The 17,405-nt window shown below is 30.8% G+C and overlaps 2 protein-coding genes across 6 annotated transcripts in view; one reads left to right on the forward strand and one right to left on the reverse strand.

The window, feature by feature from the left end:
- The window catches only part of LOC114343271 (heat shock protein 75 kDa, mitochondrial), a 331,103-nt gene that overhangs the window by 174,861 nt on the left and 138,837 nt on the right, over positions 1 to 17,405 (forward strand). Inside the window, exons 7-8 of one of the 5 annotated variants that reach the window (XM_050654273.1) lie at positions 15,209 to 15,392; positions 16,355 to 16,502. The exons of 3 other annotated variants lie outside the window; for them this stretch is intronic. In XM_050654273.1, coding sequence (XP_050510230.1) covers positions 15,209 to 15,392; positions 16,355 to 16,502 — 332 coding nt within the window. The remainder of the gene's footprint in view (positions 1 to 15,208; positions 15,393 to 16,354; positions 16,503 to 17,405) is intronic. One more of the 5 variants, XM_050654275.1, reaches the window with a different exon arrangement.
- LOC126886997 (Fanconi anemia group D2 protein) overlaps positions 1 to 17,405 on the reverse strand; it is a 262,663-nt gene that overhangs the window by 140,899 nt on the left and 104,359 nt on the right. The gene's annotated exons all lie outside the window — the stretch shown is intronic.

Here is a 17,405-nt window from a genome sequence, read left to right on the forward strand (position 1 = left end):
ATCCTATTCCCAGACCGCTAGAATATACATGTAAAATTTCATAAAAATCTGTTCAGTCGTTCTCGAGTTATAAAAGGTGTAACTAACACAACCTCGACTTTCTTTTATATATATATATATATGTAAAATATTTAAATGGCTATTAAAAAATAACGGTCTGTTTTTCCAAAAATTAAAAAAATATGTCAGGGGGGGCAACACCCCTTATGACGTACGGGTATGAAACTCCATATTATCCTATTCCCAGACCGCTAGAATATACATGTAATATTTTAAAAATCTGTTCAGTCGTTCTCGAGTTATAAATGGTGTAACTAACACAACCTCGACTTTCTTTTATATATATAGATGTAAAATATTTAAATGGCTATTAAAAAATAACGGTCTGAGATAAAAAATTGAAAATTTAGGATTGTATGTATCTTTTGCTTCTACATCTCATAAAAATAGTAAAAAACGGTTTTTCCAAAAATTAAAAAAATATATCAAGGGGGGCAACACCCCTTATGACGTACGGGTATGAAACTCCATATTATCCTATTCCCAGACCGCTAGAATATACATGTAAAATTTCATAAAAATCTGTTCAGTCGTTCTCGAGTTATAAATGGTGTAACTAACACAACCTCGACTTTCTTTTATATATATAGATGTAAAATATTTAAATGGCTATTAAAAAATAACGGTCTGAGATAAAAAATTGAAAATTTAGGATTGTATGTATCTTTTGCTTCTACATCTCATAAAAATAGTAAAAAACGGTTTTTCCAAAAATTAAAAAAATATATCAGGGGGGGCAACACCCCTTATGACGTACGGGTATGAAACTCCATATTATCCTATTCCCAGACCGCTAGAATATACATGTAAAATTTCATAAAAATCTGTTCAGTCGTTCTCGAGTTATAAATGGTGTAACTAACACAACCTCGACTTTCTTTTATATATATAGATGTAAAATATTTAAATGGCTATTAAAAAATAACGGTCTGAGATAAAAAATTGAAAATTTAGGATTGTATGTATCTTTTGCTTCTACATCTCATAAAAATAGTAAAAAACGGTTTTTCCAAAAACTAAAAAAATATATCAGGGGGGGCAACACCCCTTATGACGTACGGGTATGAAACTCCATATTATCCTATTCCCAGACCGCTAGAATATACATGTAAAATTTCATAAAAATCTGTTCAGTCGTTCTCGAGTTATAAAAGGTGTAACTAACACAACCTCGACTTTCTTTTATATATATATATATATGTAAAATATTTAAATGGCTATTAAAAAATAACGGTCTGAGATAAAAAATTGAAAATTTAGGATTGTATGTATCTTTTGCTTCTACATCTCATAAAAATAGTAAAAAACGGTTTTTCCAAAAATTAAAAAAATATATCAGGGGGGGCAACACCCCTTATGACGTACGGGTATGAAACTCCATATTATCCTATTCCCAGACCGCTAGAATATACATGTAAAATTTCATAAAAATCTGTTCAGTCGTTCTCGAGTTATAAATGGTGTAACTAACACAACCTCGACTTTCTTTTATATATATAGATGTAAAATATTTAAATGGCTATTAAAAAATAACGGTCTGAGATAAAAAATTGAAAATTTAGGATTGTATGTATCTTTTGCTTCTACATCTCATAAAAATAGTAAAAAACGGTTTTTCCAAAAATTAAAAAAATATATCAAGGGGGGCAACACCCCTTATGACGTACGGGTATGAAACTCCATATTATCCTATTCCCAGACCGCTAGAATATACATGTAAAATTTCATAAAAATCTGTTCAGTCGTTCTCGAGTTATAAATGGTGTAACTAACACAACCTCGACTTTCTTTTATATATATAGATGTAAAATATTTAAATGGCTATTAAAAAATAACGGTCTGAGATAAAAAATTGAAAATTTAGGATTGTATGTATCTTTTGCTTCTACATCTCATAAAAATAGTAAAAAACGGTTTTTCCAAAAATTAAAAAAATATATCAGGGGGGGCAACACCCCTTATGACGTACGGGTATGAAACTCCATATTATCCTATTCCCAGACCGCTAGAATATACATGTAAAATTTCATAAAAATCTGTTCAGTCGTTCTCGAGTTATAAATGGTGTAACTAACACAACCTCGACTTTCTTTTATATATATAGATGTAAAATATTTAAATGGCTATTAAAAAATAACGGTCTGAGATAAAAAATTGAAAATTTAGGATTGTATGTATCTTTTGCTTCTACATCTCATAAAAATAGTAAAAAACGGTTTTTCCAAAAACTAAAAAAATATATCAGGGGGGGCAACACCCCTTATGACGTACGGGTATGAAACTCCATATTATCCTATTCCCAGACCGCTAGAATATACATGTAAAATTTCATAAAAATCTGTTCAGTCGTTCTCGAGTTATAAAAGGTGTAACTAACACAACCTCGACTTTCTTTTATATATATATATATATGTAAAATATTTAAATGGCTATTAAAAAATAACGGTCTGAGATAAAAAAATTGAAAATTTAGGATTGTATGTATCTTTTGCTTCTACATCTCATAAAAATAGTAAAAAACGGTTTTTCCAAATATTAAAAAAATATATCAGGGGGGGCAACACCCCTTATGACGTACGGGTATGAAACTCCATATTATCCTATTCCCAGACCGCTAGAATATACATGTAAAATTTCATAAAAATCTGTTCAGTCGTTCTCGAGTTATAAATGGTGTAACTAACACAACCTCGACTTTCTTTTATATATATAGATGTAAAATATTTAAATGGCTATTAAAAAATAACGGTCTGAGATAAAAAATTGAAAATTTAGGATTGTATGTATCTTTTGCTTCTACATCTCATAAAAATAGTAAAAAACGGTTTTTCCAAAAATTAAAAAAATATATCAAGGGGGGCAACACCCCTTATGACGTACGGGTATGAAACTCCATATTATCCTATTCCCAGACCGCTAGAATATACATGTAAAATTTCATAAAAATCTGTTCAGTCGTTCTCGAGTTATAAATGGTGTAACTAACACAACCTCGACTTTCTTTTATATATATAGATGTAAAATATTTAAATGGCTATTAAAAAATAACGGTCTGAGATAAAAAATTGAAAATTTAGGATTGTATGTATCTTTTGCTTCTACATCTCATAAAAATAGTAAAAAACGGTTTTTCCAAAAATTAAAAAAATATATCAGGGGGGGGAACACCCCTTATGACGTACGGGTATGAAACTCCATATTATCCTATTCCCAGACCGCTAGAATATACATGTAAAATTTCATAAAAATCTGTTCAGTCGTTCTCGAGTTATAAATGGTGTAACTAACACAACCTCGACTTTCTTTTATATATATAGATGTAAAATATTTAAATGGCTATTAAAAAATAACGGTCTGAGATAAAAAATTGAAAATTTAGGATTGTATGTATCTTTTGCTTCTACATCTCATAAAAATAGTAAAAAACGGTTTTTCCAAAAACTAAAAAAATATATCAGGGGGGGCAACACCCCTTATGACGTACGGGTATGAAACTCCATATTATCCTATTCCCAGACCGCTAGAATATACATGTAAAATTTCATAAAAATCTGTTCAGTCGTTCTCGAGTTATAAAAGGTGTAACTAACACAACCTCGACTTTCTTTTATATATATATATGTAAAATATTTAAATGGCTATTAAAAAATAACGGTCTGAGATAAAAAATTGAAAATTTAGGATTGTATGTATCTTTTGCTTCTACATCTCATAAAAATAGTAAAAAACGGTTTTTCCAAAAATTAAAAAAATATATCAGGGGGGGCAACACCCCTTATGACGTACGGGTATGAAACTCCATATTATCCTATTCCCAGACCGCTAGAATATACATGTAAAATTTCATAAAAATCTGTTCAGTCGTTCTCGAGTTATAAATGGTGTAACTAACACAACCTCGACTTTCTTTTATATATATAGATGTAAAATATTTAAATGGCTATTAAAAAATAACGGTCTGAGATAAAAAATTGAAAATTTAGGATTGTATGTATCTTTTGCTTCTACATCTCATAAAAATAGTAAAAAACGGTTTTTCCAAAAATTAAAAAAATATATCAGGGGGGGCAACACCCCTTATGACGTACGGGTATGAAACTCCATATTATCCTATTCCCAGACCGCTAGAATATACATGTAAAATTTCATAAAAATCTGTTCAGTCGTTCTCGAGTTATAAATGGTGTAACTAACACAACCTCGACTTTCTTTTATATATATAGATGTAAAATATTTAAATGGCTATTAAAAAATAACGGTCTGAGATAAAAAATTGAAAATTTAGGATTGTATGTATCTTTTGCTTCTACATCTCATAAAAATAGTAAAAAACGGTTTTTCCAAAAATTAAAAAAATATATCAGGGGGGGCAACACCCCTTATGACGTACGGGTATGAAACTCCATATTATCCTATTCCCAGACCGCTAGAATATACATGTAATATTTTAAAAATCTGTTCAGTCGTTCTCGAGTTATAAATGGTGTAACTAACACAACCTCGACTTTCTTTTATATATATAGATGTAAAATATTTAAATGGCTATTAAAAAATAACGGTCTGAGATAAAAAATTGAAAATTTAGGATTGTATGTATCTTTTGCTTCTACATCTCATAAAAATAGTAAAAAACGGTTTTTCCAAAAATTAAAAAAATATATCAAGGGGGGCAACACCCCTTATGACGTACGGGTATGAAACTCCATATTATCCTATTCCCAGACCGCTAGAATATACATGTAAAATTTCATAAAAATCTGTTCAGTCGTTCTCGAGTTATAAATGGTGTAACTAACACAACCTCGACTTTCTTTTATATATATAGATGTAAAATATTTAAATGGCTATTAAAAAATAACGGTCTGAGATAAAAAATTGAAAATTTAGGATTGTATGTATCTTTTGCTTCTACATCTCATAAAAATAGTAAAAAACGGTTTTTCCAAAAATTAAAAAAATATATCAGGGGGGGCAACACCCCTTATGACGTACGGGTATGAAACTCCATATTATCCTATTCCCAGACCGCTAGAATATACATGTAAAATTTCATAAAAATCTGTTCAGTCGTTCTCGAGTTATAAATGGTGTAACTAACACAACCTCGACTTTCTTTTATATATATAGATGTAAAATATTTAAATGGCTATTAAAAAATAACGGTCTGAGATAAAAAATTGAAAATTTAGGATTGTATGTATCTTTTGCTTCTACATCTCATAAAAATAGTAAAAAACGGTTTTTCCAAAAACTAAAAAAATATATCAGGGGGGGCAACACCCCTTATGACGTACGGGTATGAAACTCCATATTATCCTATTCCCAGACCGCTAGAATATACATGTAAAATTTCATAAAAATCTGTTCAGTCGTTCTCGAGTTATAAAAGGTGTAACTAACACAACCTCGACTTTCTTTTATATATCGCTACTTCAGTACAAAAGGGCCACAAATCAAAAAATACGAAAATCGCGTTTATTAAAAAAATCTAACCTTAAGCAGTCATATTTTTATATACCACTGAAACCCCCATGTATTTTACGTTTTTTAATATCGAAATAACACTTGCGCCCTTTTTGCATTTTTGTGTTTGAAAGAAAAAATATGGACAAAACCGCCACTTTGTTAGTTGTGTCCTGGCAGTCGAAGTGAACGCACGTTTCCTTTGTGCTAAAGAGCCACATTTCAAAAAACGCTAGTCGTTGTTACCTTTTTTATAAACGAAAGTGCCACATTCCAAAATACGTCCGTTTGGCACAGAAGATTCACGTAAGTACATTATTATCTCTTAAGCAAAAGAGATGTGTAACGAAATACTGTCATTTTATACAAAATATTCGTATAATATATATTTTTTTTCTCAATCAAAAAGGATGTATTACAGAATACGTTCATTTTGCTTATGATATTCTCGTAGTTAGTATATCATTTAAAATAAAAAAGCCATATATTGGGATACGACTGTTTTGCATTTTTTATGACAGTCAAATGTTATTATTAGAAAGTAAACTGCCGTTGTTTTATTTACTTGCACAGTAGACTCTTTATAACGAGAACTGAAATGGCGGACCAAGACTCTCGTTATAAGCAGATCTCGTTATATCAGACAGCAATAATATTGAAATGTTTTGATGCCTCTTATGTAGTTTATTAACCCCTTAATGTACACGCTCTGATACGAGAGCGTGCCTTATTGGCAATTTTGTACACGCTCTGACACGAGCGACCATTAACCCATTAGACCTATTTATGGGATACTAAAAGTTTAATTTTTTTCAACCATTAAAATTTTTGCTTAAATTGTAAGAAAAAAATTTACCCTGTATATTTTATGATGTAGTAAACTGATTAATACACTTTGTTTGATTATATTACAAACACCCATTCAGTAAAAAAATTATAAACATTGGTCAAATTTTTTTACCTCGTCTAAATTTACTCATAATAATGAAAATTTCATTTCGGCACTATTTTTGTCTCTCTATGGGTTATTATTGTTGAGTAAGGTTTATTACATCCGATAGTCATAAATAAATCTGGTAAAAATACATTGTTGAACAGTAACTATGAAGTTTACCTCGGAGGTCCAGATTTATTTATTATATCTAATAACTTGCCCTAGGAACCGTTGACAATTGATACACTGAATTTTGTTGAATTGTTAAAAACTGTTTTTATTGGAGACACTAAACAGCTGTAAAACATTGATACCTTTTTGATTATCCAGCTAGTGTTAAGACATTAAGTTATAAATTGTACCTTTTAGTAGTAGTTTTGGAATTAACTTTTGTTATTTTTGTAGACTGACATTGTAATATTTTTTTTGATAAGATAAGACTTTTTGTAATAATTTTACTCAAAATCTACATTAATTAGTGACAAAACCATTGATTAAAATGTTTGTTTTTTTGGTATGTGTCCGTTTATTTCAAATTCCTATCATGACATAAGAAATATTTTTTATACAAAAGGGCCATATCTGCTAATATCTCTCTCAGGAAAATACTTACACTCTATCTAAATACAATATCAGATACAGTTTAAATTTACCTTTCTATCAATATATTACTTGCATATAAATGATAAAAAATAAAAGAAAAATGAACCAAAAATAAATATCAAAACTTTGAGTAGCTCCTCTGTAAAAACTGTGATTTTGATTTGTGGCCCTTTTGTATTGAAGTAGCGATATATAGATGTAAAATATTTAAATGGCTATTAAAAAATAACGGTCTGAGATAAAAAATTGAAAATTTAGGATTGTATGTATCTTTTGCTTCTACATCTCATAAAAATAGTAAAAAACGGTTTTTCCAAAAATTAAAAAAATATATCAGGGGGGGCAACACCCCTTATGACGTACGGGTATGAAACTCCATATTATCCTATTCCCAGACCGCTAGAATATACATGTAAAATTTCATAAAAATCTGTTCAGTCGTTCTCGAGTTATAAATGGTGTAACTAACACAACCTCGACTTTCTTTTATATATATAGATGTAAAATATTTAAATGGCTATTAAAAAATAACGGTCTGAGATAAAAAATTGAAAATTTAGGATTGTATGTATCTTTTGCTTCTACATCTCATAAAAATAGTAAAAAACGGTTTTTCCAAAAATTAAAAAAATATATCAGGGGGGGCAACACCCCTTATGACGTACGGGTATGAAACTCCATATTATCCTATTCCCAGACCGCTAGAATATACATGTAAAATTTCATAAAAATCTGTTCAGTCGTTCTCGAGTTATAAATGGTGTAACTAACACAACCTCGACTTTCTTTTATATATATAGATGTAAAATATTTAAATGGCTATTAAAAAATAACGGTCTGAGATAAAAAATTGAAAATTTAGGATTGTATGTATCTTTTGCTTCTACATCTCATAAAAATAGTAAAAAACGGTTTTTCCAAAAATTAAAAAAATATATCAGGGGGGGCAACACCCCTTATGACGTACGGGTATGAAACTCCATATTATCCTATTCCCAGACCGCTAGAATATACATGTAAAATTTCATAAAAATCTGTTCAGTCGTTCTCGAGTTATAAATGGTGTAACTAACACAACCTCGACTTTCTTTTATATATATAGATGTAAAATATTTAAATGGCTATTAAAAAATAACGGTCTGAGATAAAAAATTGAAAATTTAGGATTGTATGTATCTTTTGCTTCTACATCTCATAAAAATAGTAAAAAACGGTTTTTCCAAAAACTAAAAAAATATATCAGGGGGGGCAACACCCCTTATGACGTACGGGTATGAAACTCCATATTATCCTATTCCCAGACCGCTAGAATATACATGTAAAATTTCATAAAAATCTGTTCAGTCGTTCTCGAGTTATAAAAGGTGTAACTAACACAACCTCGACTTTCTTTTATATATATAGATGTAAAATATTTAAATGGCTATTAAAAAATAACGGTCTGAGATAAAAAATTGAAAATTTAGGATTGTATGTATCTTTTGCTTCTACATCTCATAAAAATAGTAAAAAACGGTTTTTCCAAAAATTAAAAAAATATATCAGGGGGGGCAACACCCCTTATGACGTACGGGTATGAAACTCCATATTATCCTATTCCCAGACCGCTAGAATATACATGTAAAATTTCATAAAAATCTGTTCAGTCGTTCTCGAGTTATAAATGGTGTAACTAACACAACCTCGACTTTCTTTTATATATATAGATGTAAAATATTTAAATGGCTATTAAAAAATAACGGTCTGAGATAAAAAATTGAAAATTTAGGATTGTATGTATCTTTTGCTTCTACATCTCATAAAAATAGTAAAAAACGGTTTTTCCAAAAATTAAAAAAATATATCAGGGGGGCAACACCCCTTATGACGTACGGGTATGAAACTCCATATTATCCTATTCCCAGACCGCTAGAATATACATGTAAAATTTCATAAAAATCTGTTCAGTCGTTCTCGAGTTATAAATGGTGTAACTAACACAACCTCGACTTTCTTTTATATATATAGATGTAAAATATTTAAATGGCTATTAAAAAATAACGGTCTGAGATAAAAAATTGAAAATTTAGGATTGTATGTATCTTTTGCTTCTACATCTCATAAAAATAGTAAAAAACGGTTTTTCCAAAAATTAAAAAAATATATCAGGGGGGGCAACACCCCTTATGACGTACGGGTATGAAACTCCATATTATCCTATTCCCAGACCGCTAGAATATACATGTAAAATTTCATAAAAATCTGTTCAGTCGTTCTCGAGTTATAAATGGTGTAACTAACACAACCTCGACTTTCTTTTATATATATAGATGTAAAATATTTAAATGGCTATTAAAAAATAACGGTCTGAGATAAAAAATTGAAAATTTAGGATTGTATGTATCTTTTGCTTCTACATCTCATAAAAATAGTAAAAAACGGTTTTTCCAAAAACTAAAAAAATATATCAGGGGGGGCAACACCCCTTATGACGTACGGGTATGAAACTCCATATTATCCTATTCCCAGACCGCTAGAATATACATGTAAAATTTCATAAAAATCTGTTCAGTCGTTCTCGAGTTATAAAAGGTGTAACTAACACAACCTCGACTTTCTTTTATATATATAGATGTAAAATATTTAAATGGCTATTAAAAAATAACGGTCTGAGATAAAAAATTGAAAATTTAGGATTGTATGTATCTTTTGCTTCTACATCTCATAAAAATAGTAAAAAACGGTTTTTCCAAAAATTAAAAAAATATATCAGGGGGGGCAACACCCCTTATGACGTACGGGTATGAAACTCCATATTATCCTATTCCCAGACCGCTAGAATATACATGTAAAATTTCATAAAAATCTGTTCAGTCGTTCTCGAGTTATAAATGGTGTAACTAACACAACCTCGACTTTCTTTTATATATATAGATGTAAAATATTTAAATGGCTATTAAAAAATAACGGTCTGAGATAAAAAATTGAAAATTTAGGATTGTATGTATCTTTTGCTTCTACATCTCATAAAAATAGTAAAAAACGGTTTTTCCAAAAATTAAAAAAATATATCAGGGGGGCAACACCCCTTATGACGTACGGGTATGAAACTCCATATTATCCTATTCCCAGACCGCTAGAATATACATGTAAAATTTCATAAAAATCTGTTCAGTCGTTCTCGAGTTATAAATGGTGTAACTAACACAACCTCGACTTTCTTTTATATATATAGATGTAAAATATTTAAATGGCTATTAAAAAATAACGGTCTGAGATAAAAAATTGAAAATTTAGGATTGTATGTATCTTTTGCTTCTACATCTCATAAAAATAGTAAAAAACGGTTTTTCCAAAAATTAAAAAAATATATCAGGGGGGGCAACACCCCTTATGACGTACGGGTATGAAACTCCATATTATCCTATTCCCAGACCGCTAGAATATACATGTAATATTTTAAAAATCTGTTCAGTCGTTCTCGAGTTATAAATGGTGTAACTAACACAACCTCGACTTTCTTTTATATATATAGATGTAAAATATTTAAATGGCTATTAAAAAATAACGGTCTGAGATAAAAAATTGAAAATTTAGGATTGTATGTATCTTTTGCTTCTACATCTCATAAAAATAGTAAAAAACGGTTTTTCCAAAAATTAAAAAAATATATCAAGGGGGGCAACACCCCTTATGACGTACGGGTATGAAACTCCATATTATCCTATTCCCAGACCGCTAGAATATACATGTAAAATTTCATAAAAATCTGTTCAGTCGTTCTCGAGTTATAAAAGGTGTAACTAACACAACCTCGACTTTCTTTTATATATATAGATGTAAAATATTTAAATGGCTATTAAAAAATAACGGTCTGAGATAAAAAATTGAAAATTTAGGATTGTATGTATCTTTTGCTTCTACATCTCATAAAAATAGTAAAAAACGGTTTTTCCAAAAATTAAAAAAATATATCAGGGGGGGCAACACCCCTTATGACGTACGGGTATGAAACTCCATATTATCCTATTCCCAGACCGCTAGAATATACATGTAAAATTTCATAAAAATCTGTTCAGTCGTTCTCGAGTTATAAATGGTGTAACTAACACAACCTCGACTTTCTTTTATATATATAGATATTAATTTATCAACTTCTAAATTAATAATTGACATAGTCAAAATAGTCATAGAATTGAAACGGCACGTTTTCATATGCACGATTTTGAAAACATAGACTCAAAACCGACATTTTGAACCTCTTCAATTCATAAACAATTTATTTCTGAGTCTTGCTGCAATGATAAATTTTGATCAGCATGACCAAAGCTGCATAAGGAAAGTGCCTAGGTCCTTTGCACGCGCTTTTGCTTTATTTTTGTGGTTTATATTACTCTGCTTATTTTTTTATAGACATTACTGTGTCTGTTTTTTCAATGTACCTACAGTAAGTTATGTCGGAAAAGTTCGTTTGGAAAAACGATGGAAGGGATCCTATTGGGGAAACGTCTCTCGCTGTCCTTACTACTCTATTTGTTGTCATTCGGCTTATGTGGTCATTCCATTCTATTCTTCTGTTTCTTACCCTGTTATTAATGTTGTCCACCTTGCATGTCCGTCGTATATCTGTACTTCTAGCTCTGTCCCATAGAGTCTTACCATCGATTTTTCGAAGGGTTTTCATCTCCGCTGATGCGAGCAATCTCTTATATTACTGAATAGAGAATTGAATAACCTTTCAAATGAGGGAGCACACGACCCCTATTCTCGTTTAAAAAAATCATCGATTACGTCATCACGCCCAGATGGATGGGCGTGTTTACTACCATGATACATATGTCAAAAAATCATAATTTACAAATAAAAATCAACCTGTTTCAAGGTTTTTCCTGAGTCACCGTCTTAGAAAATAACGAATTTATTCATTTCATTTTCACCATACTGTATAATGACTAAGGTGGAGTGGGGTAAGTTCGGACCGGTTTTCGTTAAGTTTGACTTTAATAATATTTTTGTAAATTATATTTCAAATAACTCACATTTTCTTGGTATCGACGTGAAGTAACATTAATACGCTATAATTCGCATTGCCAAAAACACCAATTTACATTGGAAATTAGAACTTTTATAAAAAATTAGAAAAAACAGTAACTATTCCATGGGGCAAGTTCGTAAACAGCTATTTAAAACTCAATAAAATTTATCTTCATATGTTATGGGACAAAATCGGAATTACTAATGCGTCATTTATGAAATGCTTTTTGCCAGATTAAAATAAGTTGCTTAGTTTAAAAGTTATACATTTAAATATAAAGAATGGTTTTTTGCATGGCATTTATTCGCCTGTCCGAATTTCTATCAATGCTCCTTTAATTCTGCCGTCCTTAGGAAAAACGCCGTATCTGAAGAGAGATCACATTTGAGTAAAATCGGTTTTTGTTTAAATGTCTAGCCGTTGAAAACAATTTAGATTTTTTTTTGTTTTCTACTTTATATACATAATAAATATCATAGAATTCATATTTATACATAATATTGACAAAATATATTTTATTTACTCTAAAAACTCATGTTACAGCGTTCTTTCTAAGTATACTACATAAATTTAACTTCTTCCTCCTTAGGAAGAATGCAATACTGCGTTTGTGCTAAGCATTTTCTTATTTTATAATACAGTAGACACTCTCTCTATAACGAGCACGGTTATTACGAGGTGTCGCTTATAACGAGGTACACTAGATGTCCCATGAAATTCCTATTGAACTGAACACCTTTATAACGAGGCATATTTGGATATAACGAGGAAAAATGAAATCGTAAAATATGTACCTTTATTATTCTTTATCTATTTTTAGCGCTGTAATGGCTATAAATAAATATCCGAACTACCTGTATACATGAATTCCCAACATCTGTGCGGTTATCGAGGGGAGTGCTTTAATAGAAATTCACCGCCTACCTATAATAAACTTCTTCCTGTTCTGTTTATCTATTGGCCGATACTGAATATTGTAAAAAAAATTATAATTTATGATAGCGAAGCCTTATTGTCGAGGAAACAATATTTAGCATCTTATATTGCTCCGAATGGCATCACTATAGAAAGTTAATATTTTAGGCAACAACTATATATGTATGCACAATATTATTGTTATCTGATATAACGAGATCCGCGTACAACGAGGTAACTAGTCTGCCATTTCAGGTCTCGTTATAGAGGGAGTCTACTGTATAATAAATACAATATAACGATGAAAAAGGAGAATAAAAAACATTTTTTATAAAAGTGTGTCATGAAAATGGACAAAAAAAGTGCTGGAAATAATTTTGGAATTAATAAGTTTTCCGCTAAGGGGCGTTTCTTGCATTTTAAAATTAAAAACATTCCAGAAACGATTAACATTTACGATCAAGTTTATTTTTAATTATTAATTATTAGACATTGATTTAACTATGTACTTTTATAAAACATTTTTTATTTGGAAATTCTACGACCTACGGCGACCAAAATACTTCGTACCAAAATTCGTACATATTTCGAACAAACTTTATCAAATTTGCACTGTTTAAAATGCCTCATGTAACGTAATAATACAATGTCGCATCAACAACAATATACATACACATAGGAAACTCCGCTATACCTCAGGAAACTCCACATTTAATGGAAGTATTTGTCTCACTTAGTAGTACGGCATTGTTTTTAGAACCACACATTATTTCTTGATCACCAACAACTCAAACATATGTGTTTAGATTTTCTGTTGATAAAGAAAAACTAGCGTTCTGCAGTATTAACTTTGTTCTATTTGCCATATTTAAAAAATTATATCAAACAACCGTTCTCGTTGAAAAATGGCAACAAACTAACCTTATTAAAAATTTTACACATGCTGTAAAAATCTGTCAAATGCTTAGGCAGAACGCCGCATCTAGTGCCTGCTTAGGATAAACGCGGCAAGTGAACTTTAAATACGGCGTTTTTTCTAAGTATTTTTCAGATGACGCATTTATTCTAAGTATCCATGAACATTTTTGCAGATACGGCATAAAATGCGTTGTGTTTAATGTATTTTGGGTTAACTTACGTCATTTTTAGTAAGCAAAGAAGATAGATATGCACATTTTGGTTATAAAAATGTATAAATCTAATTTTTCAGATTTTTGCAGATACGGCGTTTTCGCTAAGCACGGCAGAATTGTTTCTGCTGATTACGCTCTTCGGTTCGTTTTTCTAATATAATATCTAACCATTTTGGATCTAAAAAAGGTTATAAATAAAGAATTTGAACAAGAAACCATAAAAAGTACAAAAAAATCTTTAAAATTGACTGGAAAAAGCACAAGTCCGGTCTTACCCCGCTACATGCTCCGAACTTGCCCCGTGCACTAATATTTGCGGTGCAAGACCAGAGTAGCGATTTTTCGAGCAAATTTCAAATAATCGAAAGGATTTATTTCTTTAACGTAAACTTTAAGCAATGTTCTTAATACTTACCAAAAATAAATACACAACACAAAATTTGCTGTAAAATACCGGCACTTTCTTCAACAGCTCTAGGTTAGATATCTACTACTCATGTACTCAGATTTTATAAATGGCAAAATAGTGGCAGAATTACTTCTGAGTGAGAGACATCTATGTCAATCAGTTCATACTAATCTAGTACAGGTTTCTACTTATTAATTTGTACAATTAAATGTATCTTATGATAGATTACGAGCTAATACGAACTTGCCCCGTTTACGATCTTACTCCACTCCACCTTATATTAAAATGTTTTAAAAATAAATACATGTTTAAAACATTTGTTTGCAATTGCCGTAACAGGGTCAATACGTTTTCCCTTTTTCTCGCTAGCTCTTTGGCTATTTCATCTTTTTCACTTTAACTCTCTTACTACCTGATAAAGCACAGTGAAGCATTAAGGTTAACATCTAGGTTCGTCCAATATCCTGTATTAGTGGTCCAAGAGGGTTTTTATAATCCGGGGAACTACCCAGTAGCAAAATTGGAAGGTACATCCAACTGTACACGTTACTTGAGGACTTTTATTTTAGATATACTATGACCGATGACTATGTTTATTTTGCTATAAGTATACTATAATTTCCAATCGAATATCTTCAATTATATTAAAGTAATAATTCAAACTATTATTGTTTAAGGTTTATTTGAAATGTCGAGGGAAACTGAATCAGGAATCGCACTATATACTAAAAAAATTCTGATTAAGAACAGGACTGATAATATTTTGCCGAAATGGTTAAGGTTCGTAAAAGGTGTTGTAGACTCGGAAGATATTCCATTAAATTTAAGTAGAGAACTTTTACAAAACAGTGCTCTAATTGGGTAAGTATTAGCGTTGGTAGTTTGATTACACATTAAGTCGATACATAATTGAGTTATTGGCCGGTTTCACAAATGTTCAATCGCATATTTAACTACGAGGCTTGTTAATTGAAACGCATCTTTGATCAGGGTAGCCTTGGAAATAATTCAACTGATATTCTGCAATGTTAGTTATGTTTGTAAACACACACTGATCAGTTCCTATCATTTGTATCTGACCGCGATTTGGAATATCGTGACTTAAAAATGGCGTTTGTTGTTAATAATCCGTCCAAGTTGGTATCTCAGTTGGTTTGTATGACTCATCAGACGAACTGTCCATACTTTGTTCCCTTCTAGTGAATCCTTTAAATCGACTTCGTGTCATCTTAATTAAACCGTACAAAGATTCCAATATCTTGGTTGCTGGATAACAAACGATCTTGACCCCACAAGGTCGAAATACGTACACGTATAGACTATGCTAGGTCCGGTTTTTAAAGAATGAAAAAATTCCTAATAAACTCTACCTTATCGTTGAATATCCGATACCAATTTATAAAAACATTAATTTATTCCATATTTCTATACGGAGTGGAAACATGGACTCTCGGAATTATAAATACATACTTGCATACGGTGTGTGTGCATGCGCGTGGTGTTTAATAAAAATTCATTCTCAACATTTTTCCCAGTCACGCCTAAAGAAGTATAACTTCAAAAATGGAAAGTTATTAACAGATCGCATATGGGGTATCTAAAATACTCTTCTCATTAGTTATACAGCCAGTTGCAACAGTTTCTACCTACAGTCATACAAAGTTTATCACTAGCTCAGAGGAGTAATGTGCAGTGTGTATGTTGAGTAAATGTCTTGTTACTTAGTCGGGTTCATTGTCTATCTAAAGAGACGGTTATTGTATCTGAATACTTTATTTTTCCACGCAACTCAATGTCTAGCTCATAAAATTTCGAAATTTCAGCAAATTACGTGACGTTCTAACAGCAAGAGTTTTGAAATTCCTACAAGAACAGCTGAAAAAGAATCCAGAAGAGTACGAAAAGTTCTACAAAGATTATGGTTTATTCATTAAAGAAGGTATTATAACAAATTACAACATGACTGAAAAGGTAAGTCTTTATTTATTAAACATTAATAACATGGACTAATCGGAATTTTAATTTTCCAAATTAAAGTATGCTATTGCGATCAATATATCGCTAATCATAGGCGTAACCAGGGGTGGTTTTGGGGGTTATAACCCCCCCCTGTTGGATGTACTTTGTGCTCTACACGCTTAACACCATTATTATTCCATACCCCCCGGAACCTTCAAGTAGATGTAACCCCCCTTAGGATCATCCTGGTTACACCTCTGTCGATAATCAACCGGAAAAAACCTCCATTTCATAAAATTGTATGAAATATTAAAATATTTCCAAAAATTTTATTTTTTATTGCCATTCAAATTTTGAGAAATAATTTTTAACGATTTTAGAAACGGATGAGCATTCACATTTACAAGAAAATATATGTATTTAATTGTGTGTACCCTCCAGGATTTTTGGATTTTTTTTTTCCACATTAGGAGTATGATTGCAACTGCCATACCATATTTCTACAAATGACCTTGACTCACACTTTTTTATTTTAACTTGCAAATCCCCAACATTTGACTTTCCCTCCCTTGGAAGGATTTCGAGATAATATTACAAGAGATCTTATCAAGGAAAAATGACTATAAGGACTCTCCAATACTATCAAAGTACTCCTAATTGTTGTGGCTTTTGTGTTTTATGTTATGAATATTGAACAAATTAGCTGTGTATGTACGTTTTCCAGATATTAAGTATATCGCGAGGGTTCATTATTAGTCCATCTTTACTCTGGGCTAATTAGCAAAATTCATGGAAAAGTTATTTACCAGCAATTTTATTGCTGGAATCGAATTATAAGATTCTATATATTAATAATATAGATATGCAAAGTCCGCAGATAGTGTGCTACTTTTTTTATAAACAAAATGGCGCCGA

The sequence above is a fragment of the Diabrotica virgifera genome, chromosome 6 (assembly GCF_917563875.1).
Source record: "Diabrotica virgifera virgifera chromosome 6, PGI_DIABVI_V3a".
Classification (NCBI taxonomy): Eukaryota; Metazoa; Arthropoda; class Insecta; order Coleoptera; family Chrysomelidae; genus Diabrotica; species Diabrotica virgifera.